The sequence below is a fragment of the Sinocyclocheilus anshuiensis genome, unplaced genomic scaffold (assembly GCF_001515605.1).
Source record: "Sinocyclocheilus anshuiensis isolate Anshui unplaced genomic scaffold, SAMN03320099.WGS_v1.1 scaffold201, whole genome shotgun sequence".
NCBI lineage: Eukaryota > Metazoa > Chordata > Actinopteri > Cypriniformes > Cyprinidae > Sinocyclocheilus > Sinocyclocheilus anshuiensis.
Window position 1 is genome coordinate 212,109 of NW_015537959.1, and position 19,598 is coordinate 231,706.

Consider the following 19,598-nt stretch of genomic DNA (forward strand, 5'->3'; position numbering starts at 1 on the left):
AAATTAAAATACATTTCTTTTAAATGTATAGCATATTTTTTAATAAGGCAACAACATATTATAGATACGATAGGACAAAACAAATACAGTGCAGCACGAACTGTTTTTATACGGTCTATGAGCACGAAGCGCTTACAATGTGCGCATCCGGTGTGCAGAATGATGCGCTTGAAGCAACATGTCATCACAGCCTGATCAAGCGCATCATTCTGCACACCGGATGCGCACATTGTAAGCGCTTCGTGTTAGAAACGGCAAAGCACAAAGGGAAGAGAAATTGATGCGTAATGTATTATATCTGTGCAACAGTTATTGAGCCTTTCTTTTAACAGTTTTAAGTTTTTGGATCGGCGCATCCCTACTAAGGTGAAAAACACACATATGTGCTATTATGGAGAATTAATAGGTAGACTGAGTCTGATGAATTTGTTTTCTTTATATCATTACTTGGTCTAGTGAATTGATTAATATACGATCAATACCTACACTGTAAATAGGTTGCTGTAAATTTTACAGTAACTTACTGGCAGCTGGATGCCAGTAATTTACTGTAAAAATGTTAACACAGTACTGTAATTGCATTTACAGTGAAATAATGTCTTTACTGTATTGTATTTACAGTATTATTACCGTATTTTCATTTACAGTACCAGTACTGTTATTGCATTTACAGTACAATATGTCTTTACTGTATTTTATTTACATTATTATTATTACCGTATTTTCATTTACAGTATCAGTACTGTAGAGTTTATTTTCATAAATTGATTTACAGTAGTGAGGAAATACAGTAGTGACCGTATATTTTCCCATAATCCTTTGCGGTTTACAGTAAAATACTGTATACACATTTTACAGTATCTTACTGTACATATTACAGTATAATACTGTTCAAATTACAAAAATCAGTTAGTGTAGAAGTAAACAACATTAGTCAGCCGTGCCTGGGCATATTAATTGTCCAGTTGAATGTTCAATTGCATTATGGGTAATAAACCCCACCATCCTCAGACCTAGTCATAATTACACAACAAACAAGCTTTCTTTGTTGATGTTCTTGCTAATTTTATTACTCTGATTCAGTTTAGGAGCTGCGTCTTGATGTTGCGTCATATTAAGCACCTTTAGAGCTCGAGAGTGTGCGTTTATGACTTTACTTTCCTCCCTCTTTGTGTTATGTATCAATATCTCCTCATTAAGACGTCAAAGGCATTCCTTCAGCTTGGTGTATGTTTTCCCTTCCTGACAGTTAAAGTCCTCAGAGGCTTCACCTCTCCCCTAAAATCCTCATGTTTGTGTTGCTTGTCGGCTAAAGTTTGTGTCTATGGGAAAATAAGGCATTAGGAATGCAGAGAAACGTTCATGAGATGAAGGCCTATCATCTGTGCAAATAGACCGATGCCAGTTTAAGTCAAATAAACATGCACAAAACATTCTTTAGCAGTTACACTGTTGACGAGCTTTTGTTCCCTTTCATGTTTCTGACAATGTAAGAACGTTTAACCCAAACGAATATGCATTAGCGTTCTTTTAAACAGTCAAACAGGCCAATACTAGTTCAAATTGGCATTTTGTAGTTACTTCTAAATCTATTTAGAGCAAACATGCCTGTTGTCAGCTTATGACAGAATGACATGGTGTAACTCACAGATGTGTGCATGATTCATATGTAGGCCTGTTTCACTGGAAGATTAAGTTTTGATTAGACTTGTGCCGGTATTTGGTAATGCGATATATCACGGTAATGAATATGCACGATATTGTTATCTTGGACAATTCTAAATACCGTGAATAATTATATATTACAAATTATTCAGAATTTTGAATGCATTTTAAGAATACTTTTCCCATCAACTGGTCAAAATGCACAACACCGCTGTATGCTGCGTGAAAGACGCGTGCGCACTCTGATGTAAATAAGCACGGACGAGAAGCACATGGCGGAACATGTGAGTCAATATCGTGATAATACTGTATACCGTGATAAAACCATTAGCAATTAATTGCAACATGTAAATTTGATACCGGCATATCCCTAGTTTTGATTGACATTTTGATAATTTAAGAATGGAAACATGCATGGATGAACCATTCACAATAAGATCAATAACATGCATTTATGAAATAGGTAAATTTTCATATGCCTATTTGCAGTGATTAACAATGTAATTATCTTTAACACATTATTATGTAGTGACAGTTTTATAAAAATGATTAAGTCACTAAAAATTAAGAATATAATCAGGGTTAAAGGCAGGGCTGTACAGTACGACATATATGTCGCACGTGCTATGAAAAAACTGGTTCGTGCGATGAATAAATTTACCACTGTAGCACATGTGCGATACAGTTTTGCATGTTCATAACACAGCCGCTTAATAGTGTGAAGTGATTTCGTTGTGCTTGTCTGTGTGTGTGAGATTGATTATACTTGGTTTAGGGGTGTGCAATATGACTATTTTTGATGGTGGACGATTAAAATGTCTCCATGATCTGCTTTTGAAGAAATATCGTAGTATCGTGCTACAGCGCACATTCTATCAGCTGAAGTTCTGGCGCCGCCGAATCAATATACTGTACAATGCAAGATACATTCACATCAGTGTTAACTCAGCAGTTACACTTACGGGATACAGCACTTGTGCAGTCACAAAAGTACATTATTTGGATCTGCTTTAAAGCCTTGCCAGTTAAACATTTAATTCACGTGCTGTTCTGACGTGCTTCTGAGCGCATACACATGAAGCGCGTGCACACTTTCAAAAAGCGCCTGATTACTGGACTTAACTTTAAGACTTAACTCAACTTATAAGTTGTCTTTCGCGTCTGATTGATTTTGCGTCTAATACTGTCAAAAGCACCAAGGTTTACATATAAACACAGTTAGTTATGTCTAAAATGAAAGTAAACAGTTGAGAGAGAAACGGATGCGTGCAGCTCTTAAAGCGACAGTACTAAACATACTGCCGCTTGTCATTAAAGGGATAGTTCACCCAAAAATTACATTTAAGTTATTTACTCACTCACGTGTTGTCCCAAACCTGTATTAATTTCTTTCTTGTGCTGAACACAAAAGAAAATATTTTGAAGTATGTGGGTAACGAAACAGTTGCTGGTCCACATTGACTTTGATAGTAGGAAAAAAATACTATGGAAGTCACTGTTACCCACATTCTTCAAAATAATTTTTTATGTTCAACAGTAGAAAGAAACTAATTCAGGTTTAAAACAACTTGAGAGTGAGTAAATGATGGTATAAAAATAAAACACTATGACAGAATTTTTGGGTAAACTATCTCTTTAATATTAATACTTTTTTTTTTTAATTAATAAAAAAAACAGAAAAATCACTCACTGCTCATGACTGATGAACTTTAATACAGTTGCTTAAAATAAATAGGCTGATTGATGTATATAGTGTATATAGTGTTTTATTTTAATATATAATATTTAATGTTACTGCTAAATACTGTACCTAAAAAATAAAGCACTGTTTGTTTTATTTGCATATTATGTGTTTTTGTAATGTATATCTTTTGTTTTTATTTTCTAATAACAAAGATAAAATAATAACAAAGATTTTTATCTTGGCCCACTTTGGCCTAAATGTCTGTCATTCTTTTTTATTTTATATTGTGTTCCCTTGATGTGGTAAAATCGTGAATCGTGATATTCCTGAATAAAATGGTAATATGATATTTTTGCCATACTACCCCTACGACCCCTGCGACTACCCCTAAATTGTGCTACAACTATTTGGCCTGTGCTACAAAACTTTCAACCTCTGTAGCACCAGTGCTATGTGCAAAAAAAGTTAACGTACAGCCCTGGTTAAAGGGGTTGCAGACACTTTGAATCTTGCCTAATGTAACCTTATTTTTGTTTGCAATGCAGGAAGCCTCTGGTGCTTATAGTGTAATTAAACCTTTGAGCTAATTAGAATGTAGTGTTAATTTTGTTAACGAAGACTGACGAAAAATGTTCGTTGACGTGCTTTTTTCCCATGACTAAGACGAGACGAAGATGAGACGACAATAAGGTCAATAAACGATAACTAAGGCTATATAAACATGCAAATTTGTTGACGAAATAAGACGAGACTAAAATGTATTCAAAAAGATATAAACTTTACCAAAAACGTTTTATTTTCGTCAAAAAAAGGAGACAAAATGTTATTACAGACTGCTCTACACACCTCTACTACGTGAGCTTTCATGAGTGCGGTTGCCAGATATCAAGAGTTCTAATCCCCGAATCAGAGCTTCGCTGTTACATTGATACATTTTCTGCCTGGTGTGTTTTGCTTATTTTAAGCAATCTGGCAATCATGCGCACGCGCTTGCTTCTCATTGCAGAAGCGCCGCCGCCGATGATCTGAATACACCGAAAAAACAAGCTGGAGCTTAGCGATCTAAATGAAAGTGTCATTCAGCCGGTCTGTGTTCTGTCATAAGATCTCAACTGTGTTGTTTGCGATTGTGATCGCTGAATAAATGCACTTACCAATCGCTGTTGTTTTAATAGAGAAATAGGCTTTTGCAATTTTGGAATTAGTGGAATTACTATGAATTTCACTGTTATAATATTTTTCGTTTGTTTTAGCTGTTTTCATAATGTAGACCGAGAGATTGCATAAGTCTTTGGTATTGATTTATATAATAAAAAGCCTATAATAAATCAGTACACTAGATGAGGTAAAATACACCATGTGTGTGTCCACATTCTATTGATTTGTGCTTACTGGAGAAATTGTAATACCTAAAATGCAAAAGTAAATTTCTCAAATAACAACAATCATTACGATTATAATTGAGAAAAAAATAATTTTTAGCAGTTTAACCATTATACAGAATGACGAAAATGTGACTAAGATTTCATTGACTAAAACCTGACTAAAATGCTCATACTTTGATTGAATAAACAAAAACAGGTTTGTCTAAATATGATAACTAAAATGTACATTTGAGTAAGACTAAGACTAAATAAAAAATAGCTGCCAAAATTAATACTGCTGTACGGTTAATGAATAATCTTATTGCTAAAATTTCAAGTTTTCATTGACTAAAACTTGACTAAAACTAAATAGGATAAGGTTGACTAAATATGATGATAACTAACCAAGACATTTTAACACGGGACTAAGACTAAAATGAAAATAGCTGACAAAATTAACACTATTATAATGTTTTGTTAGATAATCTTAATTTAAATGATTGAGAGAGTAGTGGCTCCGCCTCTTGGAAACATGTGGCATTATTTTAGCTTTAATACTTTGGATCAGTTCCAGAGCTCCAGACTAACATTTGAGAGCAGTGGCACCAGTGCCACTAAGTTCTACAGATGGTGACGCCAGAAGAAGATTTGGTAGCGCTGGAGGGGTGGTGTGTGGGGGTATTAAAAATAAAGATAATTTAATCATAAAATTACTATTGTTTTGCAATAATAAGTGCAGTTACTAATAATATTATATGTAATAAAACGCGTTTATTTCGTGGTACTACACATTTGACTGTAAAGCACTGAGCTTGAGTTGGGAAGCATACAACATTTACTGTTATTAACAACAGTAACGTGCAAAATCTAATTTTTATATGGAAAATTAATATATACTACTCTTTAGGGATGTTCATTTCGGTTATTTTTCCTAACCGACAACCGACGCTCGTGAACCGATTGTTAACTGTTAACCGACAAGATTATTTTAAATTAGAATTTAATTAAATTAGAAAGGATAAGTGTCTGTGACCCGTTAAAAAATTAAATTTACATGCGCAAAAAGCAGCAAACAACAGAACATGAGAATTCACATGGTCATATATCACGCACCTGCAGCGCTTCTGCCACTGGAGAAAAACATAATAAAGCTAGGCTATATATATATATATATATATATATATATATATATAGCAGTCTGAAACAGTGTTAGCAGCACTAAATAACAAGTACTCAAATCCCACAAGCTCTGTTCTGGTTCACATTCATGTCAGGAGAGGGGTTGCTTGTTTGTCTAGAGATTTAGTTGCTTTTCGAGCCGTTCCCCCGCCCTTCTCAGTTGTTTACATAAGGCCCTCCCTGTGTATTATGGCACCTGCCAGATCTGCAGATCGTACCACCTGGTTAATGTTAAATTGCTTCAGAAGGAAGATGTGTTTGTTAATAAACACCAAACCCAGGGCCCCAGTGTTTACTGTAGTCATGGTGGCAATCAGTTATTTAACAAATATCAGCCCCTGCTTCCTTGTGTGGGAGAGTGTTTAACTATACACAAACCAGAGAAAATGTGCAGCCAGACAAGGGAGAGCTATACGAAGCTCTTGGTGCTGAAAGAAATGTATTTTTATGAAGTTAAGATCTAAATTCCTATGTAACTCTTGAGTTTTCGGTTGACCAGTTCATCTTTAAACAAGTGTTTTTTTTTTCTTGCCATCGTGAGGATAGGATAAAAAGAGAACTGTAAATGTCAATGTTTTTCAACTGTACACACAGCCCACGCAGCTGCATTGTCTTAAATGGTTTATTTTAAGCTTCGTGGAAGGCAGGCAGGCAGGTTATACCAATATTCATAAGAACCTGCCTCTTACAATTGTGTTTCCTGAAACAGACATGCTTTAACTTTTTGTTTTCTGTATTTATGTATTGTATGTCAGTATTTACTAGAGATGCACCAATACTCAATTTCTCTGCCAAAAGCGATAGCCGAATATTCGGAATGATATCTGCCAATACCGATAGTTTGATTTTCTTAAGGAAAAGAATCTCCTAACCGATGCTGTTAACTACACAGGGAACCCTATCATTTGGCACATTACTATAATATTAAACGTTAAAATTAACAACACAGCACTCAAATAAAAATTTAAATGTCTGTTTGCAACTTATCTCATTTGCGCATAGTCTTTATAAATACCTGTCTTCATGCCAGATTTATTCAAACATACATATATAATTATAAAAAAAAAAAAGCTCCTCTTTAGTGTTTTTTATAGCTAACTAATGAACTGTGAATAGTAGATAACTTTGCTGAGGTAAATGTTAAGGGAATTTCGCGACAGAATGAACAGGATTTGAAAGCTGAGACTTTCTTATCAGAAGTAAGAAAGCACAAAGCTCTTTGCGATTATAGAATAGGAGGCGTGCTACTGCGTTACTGGCCGATACATCGGTGCATCTCTAGTATTTGCTGAGAAAGCAGCTTTAGAATGCTGTATTGTCAATATTGTATATTATAACTAGGGTTGGACCGATAGACTATGCCATCGTCCATCGCTGATGGCTGATAGACATTAGGGCTGTCAAAAAAAAATTTGAATTTCGAATATTCGTCGAATTAAAAAAAAAAATCCACATTCGAATGCAAAAACGTTGCATTCGAATTTTAGGTCTGCGTCAGCCGTCAGGCAGCCTATCAGTGGCGCACAAAATGCGACGATGTAAGTGTCATTGCATTTTAATGCTTTTGTTAGCCTATCCAGTTGAACCCACTAGATGCGGTGCTGCTACGTTGTTCATTCAGTATATTGAGGAAAACGAGAGCATCAGTGTGGAGAAGATGTTGTTTACGTCAAAACTGAAACCAAGCCATTCACACAGAATGCATATTTATCACATTTTCTAGAGGGACATCTAAACGTGCATAATATTTTGCGCGATGCGCCCTCTTGTGGCCTCAGGTGAGAAGCCAAAAGCTTTTTTTCCCCCTAACTGAAATTGTGCCTTTTTAAATGCGAATATAATTCGAATTTTGATAATATTTAAGTAGAAAATTAGAATTTTCCAACCCTAATTATAACTATTTTGTTTGTTTTATTATCCTAATGCGTTCATGTGTTCCATCTGCAATATTTTTTTTTTTTGGTTTAATTGTTGGTCAATTTTGACTCCTAAACTAACGTCTTTGGCCGCTGCATCATGTCTTGTTGTTTTTTTCAGGGTCTCACACCACGAGCCTCACGTTTTTAAGGTGTAAAACCATGACGGTGGTACTTGATCTGGCATAGAACAATCTCTTATGGAATTTTCAATGCAAGTCAGGAGGCACAATTAGTTACGTTATCATAATTAATCGCAATAATTAACACATAAATTAACATTTTAATTACTAAACCAGCATCAGCATCTCTGATACTGAAAGTGAAGTCTGGCCTTTCTCTTTTCTGATTGTATCAGGCTGTGAGGGATGTTGTCTTTGTTCGTGTCAGTTTTTTTGTAAACACACTGATGTGATGAGGCTGTTTCACACAGATGTTTGTCGACTTTAAGGAGGAAGATGCAGGATATTAATTGTTCAAGGGCAAAACAGATATTTATTGATATAGATTTGCCTTAGATGATTGTCCGTTATTGGCATTAACATGTCTGTTGGCATCAAATGCTTTATTCTCAGAACTGTTTGTTTATAATGCAGCTATCATATTAGTGAACTGTACAAACACAAATGTTTGTGTTGTGATGTGAACTCTGCTGACGCGCATGTTTTGTCATGATCTAGTCTGTGGGCTTATGTGGGTGGAGAAAGAAAGGAAAAGGCTTCTTATGTCAAAAGTCATTTGTTTTGCTTGCAGCTGTCTTATTTTTCCCCTCCTGTATTTCAGGTTGTCATATCGACGACATGCAGGAGTCCAAGACTGATCAAACAACCAATAGCGGTCCAGGTGGGCAGGGAGGTCAGAGCTCAGAGAGTGAGAAGAGAGTAACCAGAGAAACATCTTCATCACCATCAGCCACAGCCCAGACCCTTCAAACACAGGTGAGCACCTTAACTAACTTAATACATTTGCTGCCAGTCTGTTATCATTGCTTTGTTTCTTTTGTACGTCAAGACTTCTAAAATTTCAATAGCCAAAGTTCAGTGTTAATAGCTCTGGGCTGCATTTTCCAAAAGGATTGTGAGCCAGTGGTAGAGACCACTGGTGGCATTTGTTTCTACGATCAGCTTAGGCTTATGATGCTTTTGGGAAATGCTGCCCTGTACAGTTACAGGTTCATCAAGTCAGTGAAATTACAAAATAAAATGTAATTAATTGATACTTGATTTGCTTTATAATAAACCTAGTATGTTAAATACTATTGCAGTAGTACTTGTATGGGGCGTGAACATGTGACCCTCCACTTTTAGTGTGTGATTCATACCACTAAACCAGCTAAACAGAGTTTTAAAGAATACACATACTGTTGTCTCCTACGGTTGTGTTATACTTACTTTGTATGTTAGTTCACCCAAAAATGAAAAATAATTTACTCACCCTCATGTCATTCCAAACCCATCTTTGGAATGCAAATGAAGATATTTTTAATATTCTCTCATTTTTTTTTCCTTCATTGAAATTCTGTGTAATCAAAAGGGCATCTTATAGGTCATCCATATGAATCATGCCGTTTAATACATGTCTTCTGTAGAGACACAATCGCTTTATATGAACAGATTTCATTTAGGCTTTTATTCACACATAAACCGTGATCAATGTGCTGTCTCCTACGGTTGTGTTATACTTACTTTGTATGTTAGTTCACCCAAAAATGAAAAATAATTTACTCACCCTCATGTCATTCCAAACCCATCTTTGGAATGCAAATTAAGATATTTTTAATATTCTCTCATTTTTTTTTCCTTCATTGAAATTCTGTGTAATCAAAAGGGCATCTTATAGGTCATCCATATGAGTCATGCAGTTTAATACATGTCTTCTGTAGAGACAATCGCTTTATATGAACAGATTTCATTTAGGCTTTTATTCACACATAAACCGTGATCAATGTGCATACATACAGCTCATCAAATATGGTAAATATTGTATAAAGCTGTAATGGTAAATATGGTATAATGTTGATTTACGTAGTTCAACGGAATGAGAGAATATTAAAACCATCTTCATGAATGTTTCAAAGGAAGTCATATAGGTGAGTCAAGTCACAAAGAGATCTATATTGAATTGAATTGAAATTGGAGATTCATCGGAAACGAATTGTGAAATCTGAGACTGACATGAGACTGACATGTTGAAAGCGTTCCAGGAAATGCATTCTCAAAGTAAAGAAGCTTGTATTGGTATGTCAACATTTGTTACACAGTAGCCTTGTTACTTATTCAATAAATTGAGCAATTGTATGACACACCCTTCTTCATTTAAATCATTGACATGTCTTATGTGAATCGGAGGCTCTGTGATATATAGTTCTGTCTCTCAGAAATAGTCCTGTTGTCAATAAATGCATGCTTTTATTTATGCATGCTTTTATCTGTATGTGTGCGTAAAATGAATGCACATGCTAAAATTGTGACAGCAGTGACTAAGTACTGCAGATTAATGCTGAGAAAGACCCACACATTGCCCCGATACCCCATGTTCAGATTCCAGATGTGTGATATCACCTCTGGAATATCGGCCAGACAGCTGTGGGTTCAGGGCACCGTCCTGTATTAAAACACTGAGAGAAGGCTCTAAAACGCTCCTGTAAATGCTTTCCCATGTTGTTTTCATCTCCCAAGGTTTACCGTGTCATGATCTGTCTGCTTTCCCTTTTCTATTCATGCTTCTTTATTAAAGTCTCCCATATCCGTTTGCTCATCTCTCCACCCTTCTTTTTGAGAAGGGGAGTTCCACAGGGCCAGATGTGTGACCCTTCAGAGGTGTAAGAGGTCAGATCCGAGAGGATGGTCCCACCGCTGTGGATATTGTTTGCTTGCACTATTTGCATTTCTCTTTCCTTGATTTCTATCTGGAGGGCCTCACAATGGAAAATAAGACAAAAGCAACAGTGATTGAGAGAGACGTCCTTTCAACAACTTTTGTAGACCTCTCATTACTTTGGCACAGCTGGGGTGTTTACTTTGTGGCTGTTTCCTGACAACTGTTTTTTTACATTTCAGAATGTATATAATGTTCTGGTTTAAATAAAAAGCATGCATGGCTCATGCAAAGACTTATGCTAATGCATTTTTCAAATGTGATAGTCTTCAGAGGAATGTGTGATAGGATCCAATCACCAAGGGACGGTGGCTGTTAATAGAGCCAAAGGTTGAATCCTCTACACTTTATGCACAGGCAGTATGGGACTCTTATAGCAGGATGTTCACAGGTTATTAAATGAAAATGTTGCACAATCATCACTTTATTTGTTCTGTGAGGATTTGTTAAGAGACTACGTTATATGGCTATGATAATTTTTATCAAACCCAAATCAATCCTATAATAAGACTTTTGCTTGGATATATGTAGTGTTGTTGTTCTTACAGAGATAGTTAACCTAAAAATCTAAATTATGTCATTATTTACTCACCATCTAGTCATTCCAAACTTCCTGTATGTGTGTTTGCTTGTTTTTTGAATGATTTTGAAAAATCTCACCAAAGGTGCATTTATTTGATCAAAATACAATATAACTGTAACTGTAAGATAATTGTTTTGTATATTAATGTATTTTAAAGTGTAATTTATTCTTATGTTAAGCTGAATTTTCAGCATTATTATTCCAGTCTTCAGTGTCACATGATCCTTCAGAAATCATTTTAATATGCTGATTTGCTGCTCAAATACAATCTAGATTACGAAATATGTTGCCTTTGCATCTGTGTTCTTGAAAACAATGTGAGTAGTCCTGGGAGAGCAGAGCAGCTCAGAAACTTGTTATTGTTTTTTTGGCATCTTCAGGCGCTACAAGTTGCTCAACAACAACAGCAGCAGCAGCAGCAACCGAGTGCTGAGAAGTCCCCCAAGAGCACAGAAAAGGAGGCAGACGCGCAGGTAGAGCTGTACCCTCCTCCACCCACAGCACATACATAGACCTCCAGAGAACCATGTTGTTTACACTATTACACAAACAGACTTGTTTATGCTGCCTTCAACAGATCATAAAGAGATGGGGCAATCAGGGTGTGTTTTATTATTACATATTGTTACAATGGAAGATTACAAGTTGTAGCCTATTGTAAAACGAGTATTTTCTGTCTTGTCAGTTAACAGATAAGGCTATACTCCTGTAGAGAATTAGACAGCTGTAGAGCTTTAGCTGCAAACAGACGCAATGTATGCTACCCAGTGCACAGCTGCCTTTATTTATTCATCGTGAATTGAATGCGTTTTGCATGCGTCACATGTGAATGTGCATGCAAGTGGTGAAACGAGGGTTCTGATAGTCAGTAGTTCAAGTCAACATGCCACTATGGCATGTGCAAGGGGCGGGATTACTATCCCGAGCCGTGTGACTGGATGGTTACATTATGTTTGAGATCCTAGTAAGAGTGTTATTGGAGGTGGTGGGTTGGTCAGTGGGGTTGGGTAGTTGAAAGAAGAGTAGGAGGGTACTTGTGTTCTCACTAGTCTTCAAACATTCTGCGCAGCTCTCTGTTCCTGCCGCTCATGGAGTTATCAAGGTCTGTGAGTACTGAGACAAGCTCTGCTAGTTTAGCCGGAGAGGGCAACAGGTATAATGCTTGCTTTATTGTGTTCTGGTATATGATGTCTGTTTTGAGTTTTATGAGCATTTTTCAGGTAGTTAATTAAATTAATACGCATTTTCTGTTTCCTCACTGTGCTTTTATATAAAACTTTTATGGCATTTTCCCCAACGAATTGTCTTGATTTTGAAATCTCTAAATCGCTTTAATTCTCTTTACACTAACATTTTAATTTTTAACTTAGAGATCATAAATTTAAAAAGCAGTTAGGTGTATTCATTTGTTGAAAATGTATTCTTAATTTAGGGTGAGGATTTTGAGAATTTGTTGCTGACATTGTAGAAGTGTTTCAGAATTGTTTCAGACTCTGTTTTTGATCTTTAGAGGGAGTAATTAACTAAGTGAATGACCGCTAGGGTCTAGTGTTCAGCGATATACTCAATTTTCATACCGTCCTATCGTCAGCCTGTGAGATCGCCGATACATGATATTATCGTGCTAATTTATGTAATTATTTACTTAGTTTCATTGCGAGAAAGTGAACCAACTCCAGCGTAAGGCTAAAAGCAGTCTAATGTTTTTAATATGACTGAATTTGTATTTAACAACATAACAAATTAATAGAAACATCGCAAGTTACTAATTATAATGCTTACATTTCCTCAGTTATTCAAAAAGCAGCTACAGAAAACGAGCAAAGAACATTACATTACCAAAGAACATCATCACAAGCTCAGTCTAGCGCGAGTTTATGCACTTTAAAAACACTCCAGTTAAAATCAGTGAATATACACTGTATGATGAATACATCTCTTATACTTACATCGTTCGTACATCTGCACTTTGTTGTTTGAGGAGAGAATTCGCGAGTCAGAATTCAGTTAGTGCTCGCTGAACAACAGAACTCCGCTGTTTCAGTGATGACTCATCTGAACGCCTCTGATTGGTCATTGCATTCATAAGCTCAGCATAATCGTGTGTGATTGGTTAGAACGCGCAATACTGTAAAAACGCGGAAAAAGAAATATAATGCAACAAATAAGCCCTAATATTAATGACTTAGTATTACTAGCCTGATAATAATAATAATAATAGTCTTGCTATCGTCAAAGGCATCAGCCACAGGTGATATCTCTGTCTATCGTCGATACATGATACTATCGTCTATCGGCACAACCCTACTAGGGTCCATGATATCCGATCTGATAAAAGGCTGAAAGCTTTGAATGGTCACTGGAACCTTATTTCTGTGACTCACTGTCTTTGGGCTGTAATTTTATTCCCTGAATTACTTCTCTTTGTCTTTTTAAAGGCTGTGTTCACAGAACTGAGCCTTTTTTCCCCCCTTGTTTTTTTGTTCCCTTTGCCTTTGCAATTTATATTTACCCAGATGCACAGTGCAGGAAAGAATGTTATTTTTACTTTGGGCGGGGAACCACACCAAAATTGTTCAAGGTATTGAAAGGGAATAACAACGGGCTCTATTTGTTTTTGGGCTGCTGAAGCTTGTTGATTTATGGCTTGTGTTTTCAGAAGCGATCGGTTGTTGACATGTACACTTTCATGGGGAGTTGGTTCTCTGACACACTGGCAAGAGCAATAACAACAACAAAACAATGTTTGGATTGTTTGTTGTTATGGAGACAACACTCATCAGTGCTTACTGTGCCCCCGAGAGAGAATATTTACATTAATTTGCTGGCATGCTTATGTTCTTCTCAGGCTTTGACATTTAAAATATTTCTGTGTTGAGACTCGAAGGCATAGTAGTTTGTCTTTTTGGAGCTCTTTCACAAGCAAATGTTTAATTTGTTGTTAGGCTTTTTATTTATTTTTATTTTTTTCCAGTACTTCTGAAGCTCACTTTGTGTTAATTTGTAAAATGTACTGTTTCTATTTTTTCATGAAGTTATTTTTATGGAAAATCTTTCCCTGTGATGTGTGGTCATGTCTACAATATAGATATGTGGCATACAGCATAGGCTGCATTAATGCTTCTTAAAAGCGTATTCTTCTGCTGATGAAGAGAGAGCACTACGTTTCCTACACTTTGCAGTGGCTGGCAGTGGGCCGCCGCTGAATCCAAAGTACCACGACAGTCATATTTCAGCTGACTTGTGAGTTTGCGATATGAAATATTACAATAACAACAATAAAAATAAACACTTTTTTGTTGCATGCCAACCAGGAAAGCACCCATGAATCAGTTACTGAATTAATCTGACTCGCTTACTGAACCACAAGTCATTAATTTTAGTCATGTTTGACTCTTAACTGAACCAAGAGATGCTAGGGCCTACTGGGTTTTGTGTTTTTCATGAGGCAAAATCAGACTAGTTGTTATGACAGCATGTAATTAAAGATACATTCCTTTTAAATACATAAATAGTTATAATTAATAAAATATATTACCATAAATAATATTTAGCTTTTATAAATGTAATGAAATCATTTTTAGACCAGTTTTTGCATTCCGTTTTGTCACCTCTGTGCTGCATTAAAAAGTCTGTAAACTAGGGGTGTAACAATATATCGTGCCACAATGTATTACAATACAAATGCTACAATATGTATCGGTGCATAAGACGTGAAATGATCTCATTTGGCAACAAAATGCTAGGTATTTTAGTACTTTTGAGGAGAAAATATTTGGAAATAAATGCAATTCTACATTATTTAATAGAATTTAGTCATTATAGAACACAAATCATTTAAATTCCTTACAATTCCCATTGCCCTGTGAACTGAATATCTGTTAATATCTGAGCGCAGTGTAATATCGTAGTGCCAAGTACAAAAAGAACAGCATAAACATTCTGCTGGATATCTCCGTTTTGTGTTCCATCAATGAGAAGGTTATAAAAGTAAATAATGTCTAAATTTGACATTTTTGGGTGAACTATTTCAATTTTCAAGATTTTGGGCCATGATCAGCCCCTCTGCGCGCGCACACACACACACACACACACACACACACACACAGTATGGAAATAACAGTCGGCTGTTATTGTTCTCTCATAGTTGCAATATCTCAGTCCAGCAGTATGTTTATATGAGTCTGAACACAGACTTCTTTACTGGAAATTTGTGTTTGTTTGTGTTTCACAGACTTAATTAAAATGTGATCTCCAGTTTTGTTTTTACAGTTGCTGTGTACCCCAGTATGTATTATTTATACGAATCTGTAAATGTGACTTTAATTATTCTGTTTATGTTTATTGTAAACATCTTAAAAGCAGTGAGAGAGAGAGAGAGAGAGTGTGTGTGTGTGTGTTTGGCTTGAGATGTGGTAATTGCTAGAGGCCAAGTGAAGCATGGGCTAACTCATTGTGAATCCAGTGCATTTACATTTAAAACACTCGCCTCTGTTGTGGGTATTTTTGTTTGTCTGTTTTTCATTGGTAACATTTTTAATGTCACTGTTTGAGCTGCTGTCAACAAATGAATAATGTATTTGTGTTTTTAATCTTGACTGGTTGTTTGCCTCAGTTTATGGGCAAATTAAATGGAGATAACTGAAATGAATGCTTGTGAGAGACGTTTTTCCCGTTGTAGGCTCCTTGCATTTTATTGAGGACTGTAAGCATTGTGGTTTTCAAAATTGTTTGTGTATTTGTTTACTTGGTCTTGTTGATGTTGACCGTTGAGGCCCAGAGGACTTGGAAACTATTCCCTGAATGTCTAAACAATAAAATATACAAAGAGGTCTGGCATAGTCTTACTCTGGTATCTCTTTTTAGCTTCAAAGTGTTTACCATCCTTGGGGAAGAGGATTGAAATTGGGTTTGTTGGAGAGGCCTTTGTTCTTGGAGTTTGTGATGTGCTTTTTTACATCACAAGGTGTGCAGATGAAATGTTTCAAGTCGTGTTCAACTTGATGAAATCAATCACAACCATTTTGAAGAGGCTAATAAATGTCTCTTCATCCTAAAGCTTGACATATTGTACATATTGCATCAGTGGCTGTGTGTATGATTAAAATGTGTGTCTTGTTATTAGTGAAAGCACAGTCAGTTATGTCTTAAGTGAATATAAATATGTGTTACAAAACACTGGGTGTTTGTCAAAGTATTGGATGTGTGCTTTATAGCTTGCAGTGTAAATGCAGCCTAATCAACCTGCTGCTGTATATTATGGTGTTAATATTAATTCCTGGAAATATTGACGAATAAGAGGCAACCATTCTCTGCACTCGGCTGAATAAACTTACTAACTTTAAGTCATTTAAAAACAAGTATTAACACAACATTAAGCTGAACGGGAAGAAAATGCACAGCTATTTTTTATTATAGACCTGCTTCTCGGTTAAATTCTGACAGTGCTGATTAATATATTATCACTAATAATCAGGATTTCGGCAATCATTTTAGTAGTTTTTCACATTTGATTCCTTTTTAAGTTTTTAATTTGTAAATGTTAAAATATATATTTTATATTATTATTATATAAAATATATTATATTTTATATTATAATATTTTAATTATTATTTTAAAATGTAGTAAAAGCGTATTAGATTTGGTTATGGTATCATGAGAATCATGAAATTTCACTGGTATTGGTATCGGCTACTACATTTTTGATATTGGGACAAGCCTAATAAACAGCTACTGTATGCTAAATAATGAAGTGATTGTATGTGTGTGTCTGTAGGTGGCTGTATCAGTGGGGATGATAACTCCTCAGGCCATCACCCCTCAGCAGATTCAGCAGATCCTTCAGCAGCAGGTCCTGAGCCCCCAGCAGCTCCAACTGTTACTGCAGCAACAACAGGCCCTCATGTTACAGCAGGTACACACACATCAGTGCTGTGCAGCTCTGCATCTGCAGCACCACAACAACGAAAAAAGTATCATTTAGTGTAGTTGCTTACTAAAAGAGACAACCTTTTTACAGGCCCCCTCTAGGGGTGTGCGATATATATCGTCTGCGATAATATCGTAATTGTTGTTTTAACGATGTGCAATTTGACATTATCTAGTATTTTGCAAACACCAAACAAAACACCTATGGAGAGCACGCTGTGTCCACTGTTTACATAACGCTGGGTTCTTTAGGAAGCTGAACAAAGTTATCTTTCCCTTACAACCAAAAACACACTTCTTTAGAGCCATTCTTCCCAAGCGAGTCCCGTGCAGCGCAGCTGAATGAAGCGCGTTGATGGGCATGATCTCGCTCTCGCTCTGGTCGATGTGTGCGCGGGCTCGCTCTTCCGGGAGAAATGGCCATATAAGGAGTTCCACCCTCGTCTACGTCATGAAGAGCCATGATCGGAAAAAAAACTCTCCGAAACTTGTACGAATCCGGAAGTACGATTTTTAGCACAGAAATACCAAATTATTTTTTTTAATTTTGTCCATGCTTAGCATGAGAATCCAACTCTTTAAAAGTGTGAACAACTCTGAATGCATGAAACAGCATTGTACCCCCCCTAAATTATCCATGATTTTTTTCGTAATTCCAGAAGTTTCAGGAACTACTGTCTCACATTAAAGCTTAGTGTAGTTGTGGTCAACCGGTTTGAGTTTTGCTGTGCCACATATTGATACCTAGAGAGTAGGGTGGCCAATACAATGCCAATGAGATTTATACAATTTGTGGAAGTTAACAAGCAGTTATTTAACAAAATATTTACTCAATCTTATTTGAAAAGAGAAAATGTGCATTATCCATTGACAAAGCTAATGGCAGAATTGACTGCCACTTCTGTTCATCATCCAAGCAGCCTCATTATGAGCTGATATGGTGATCTCAGAATGCCCAAATTTCAGCTTATTTATCGAACTGGTCAAGATATCTGTCTTTCACTAGTGTGTAAAATACCTTGGATTGATATGTGACTTGTTTTCGGTGTTAATGTTTTCTCAGCAACAGCTTCAGGAGTTCTATAAGAAACAGCAGGAAGAACTCCACCTGCAGCTCCTGCAGCAACATCATGCTGGGAAACCCAGTAAAGAGGTAACAGCATCACAATACCTCCTAGAGGACCATCAGAGCAGTTTATTGCAATCTGTGCCAGCTTTTCACTTGCCACATTTCTCTCTTTTGTTGGCTTTGTGTGTCTGTTCTGTGAGCAAGTGAAGACACCGGCTGTGGTGTCTGCAGCTTTACTCACTTGAGTGAAAAGTCCGGCTGTGCAACGATGCTATGAGTGAACGAAGACATCAGCAGTGACTGTACTGTGAGTGTCAAGTTTCTGTCTCTGTATTTCTAACAGCAGATGATGGCCCAGCAGATGGCTATACAGCAGCAGTTACTCTCCGTTCAACAGCAGCACCTGCTCAACCTGCAGAGACAAGGCCTGTTGTCTGTCCCGTCGGCTCTCACTGGTACACTGCCTCAAGGTAAGAACACCTCACTGCCACAAGACATGATATAGCAGTATAAGACCAGTGGAATTGTACCTCCTTAAAGAATGCATCCTGAGGATACTGGAGGTCACCAAGTCACTGTAGTCTTGTTTAGGGCTGTCGCGGTGAGGGAATTTCCCTTGCGGTAATTTTGAGTGACTCAATAGCGCGGTATGCGGTATTATCGCCATACATATATATATATTAGAGGTCGACCGATGTATCGGTTTTGCCGATTAATCGGCACCGATAGTTGATTGCTGGAACTATCGGTTATCGACAAAAATCCATGCCGATAGTTTTCCGGGTTGCGTCCATTGCTGGAGCGGCTGAGAAGGGTCTGCTGTCATTACACAGTGCGAGAGCGGCCTCTAGTGGTTGAAATCACTGACAGCACGTGCTATTTGTTTAGACACGTGATACTGCAGGCTGAACAGAGCGGGAAACTTCAGACGCGGATTTAAATGTAGCCGACAGAAAATCCTGCTGCGCCACAGAGCGCCATTCACATAGTTTTCCTTTAAATTACATTATATTGGTCCAGAATCGTTGTTAATGTACATAATGAATTGTGTATTGTGCATTTTCAGCAAAACGTTTGTCTTTCTGTGGCTCCAATAAAGTCTGTGTGCTTCATTTATAGAGCTATAATATAGGTCGCGCTTTCTCTTTCTGTTTGCTCCGTGTTTTAAACACCGAACTTCAAACTCATATATGCCAAATTGTTCATTCTTGAAGTAAACTTGTGTCCGTTTGGTGATTAAATGAACTGTTTTAGAACGCTGCTCGAGTTGAACGCGACGCGTCCGGAGTGTGTGTGATACCGGTGAGTTCTCCTAGACTCAGCGCTGCGCTT

General features: G+C 36.8%; 1 protein-coding gene across 4 annotated transcripts in view; it reads left to right on the forward strand.

Annotated features, from left to right (window-relative positions):
- LOC107666297 (forkhead box protein P1-B-like) overlaps nucleotides 1-19,598 on the forward strand; it is a 63,001-nt gene that overhangs the window by 27,092 nt on the left and 16,311 nt on the right. Inside the window, exons 2-6 of one of the 4 annotated variants that reach the window (XM_016457545.1) lie at nucleotides 8,592-8,746; nucleotides 11,649-11,741; nucleotides 17,046-17,183; nucleotides 18,261-18,350; nucleotides 18,613-18,736. In XM_016457545.1, coding sequence (XP_016313031.1) covers nucleotides 8,609-8,746; nucleotides 11,649-11,741; nucleotides 17,046-17,183; nucleotides 18,261-18,350; nucleotides 18,613-18,736 — 583 coding nt within the window. In that variant the 5' untranslated portion in view covers nucleotides 8,592-8,608. Of the gene's footprint in view, nucleotides 1-8,591; nucleotides 8,747-11,648; nucleotides 11,742-12,330; nucleotides 12,422-17,045; nucleotides 17,184-18,260; nucleotides 18,351-18,609; nucleotides 18,737-19,598 lie in introns of those variants that run through there. The other 3 variants (XM_016457536.1, XM_016457550.1, XM_016457558.1) reach the window with 3 other exon arrangements.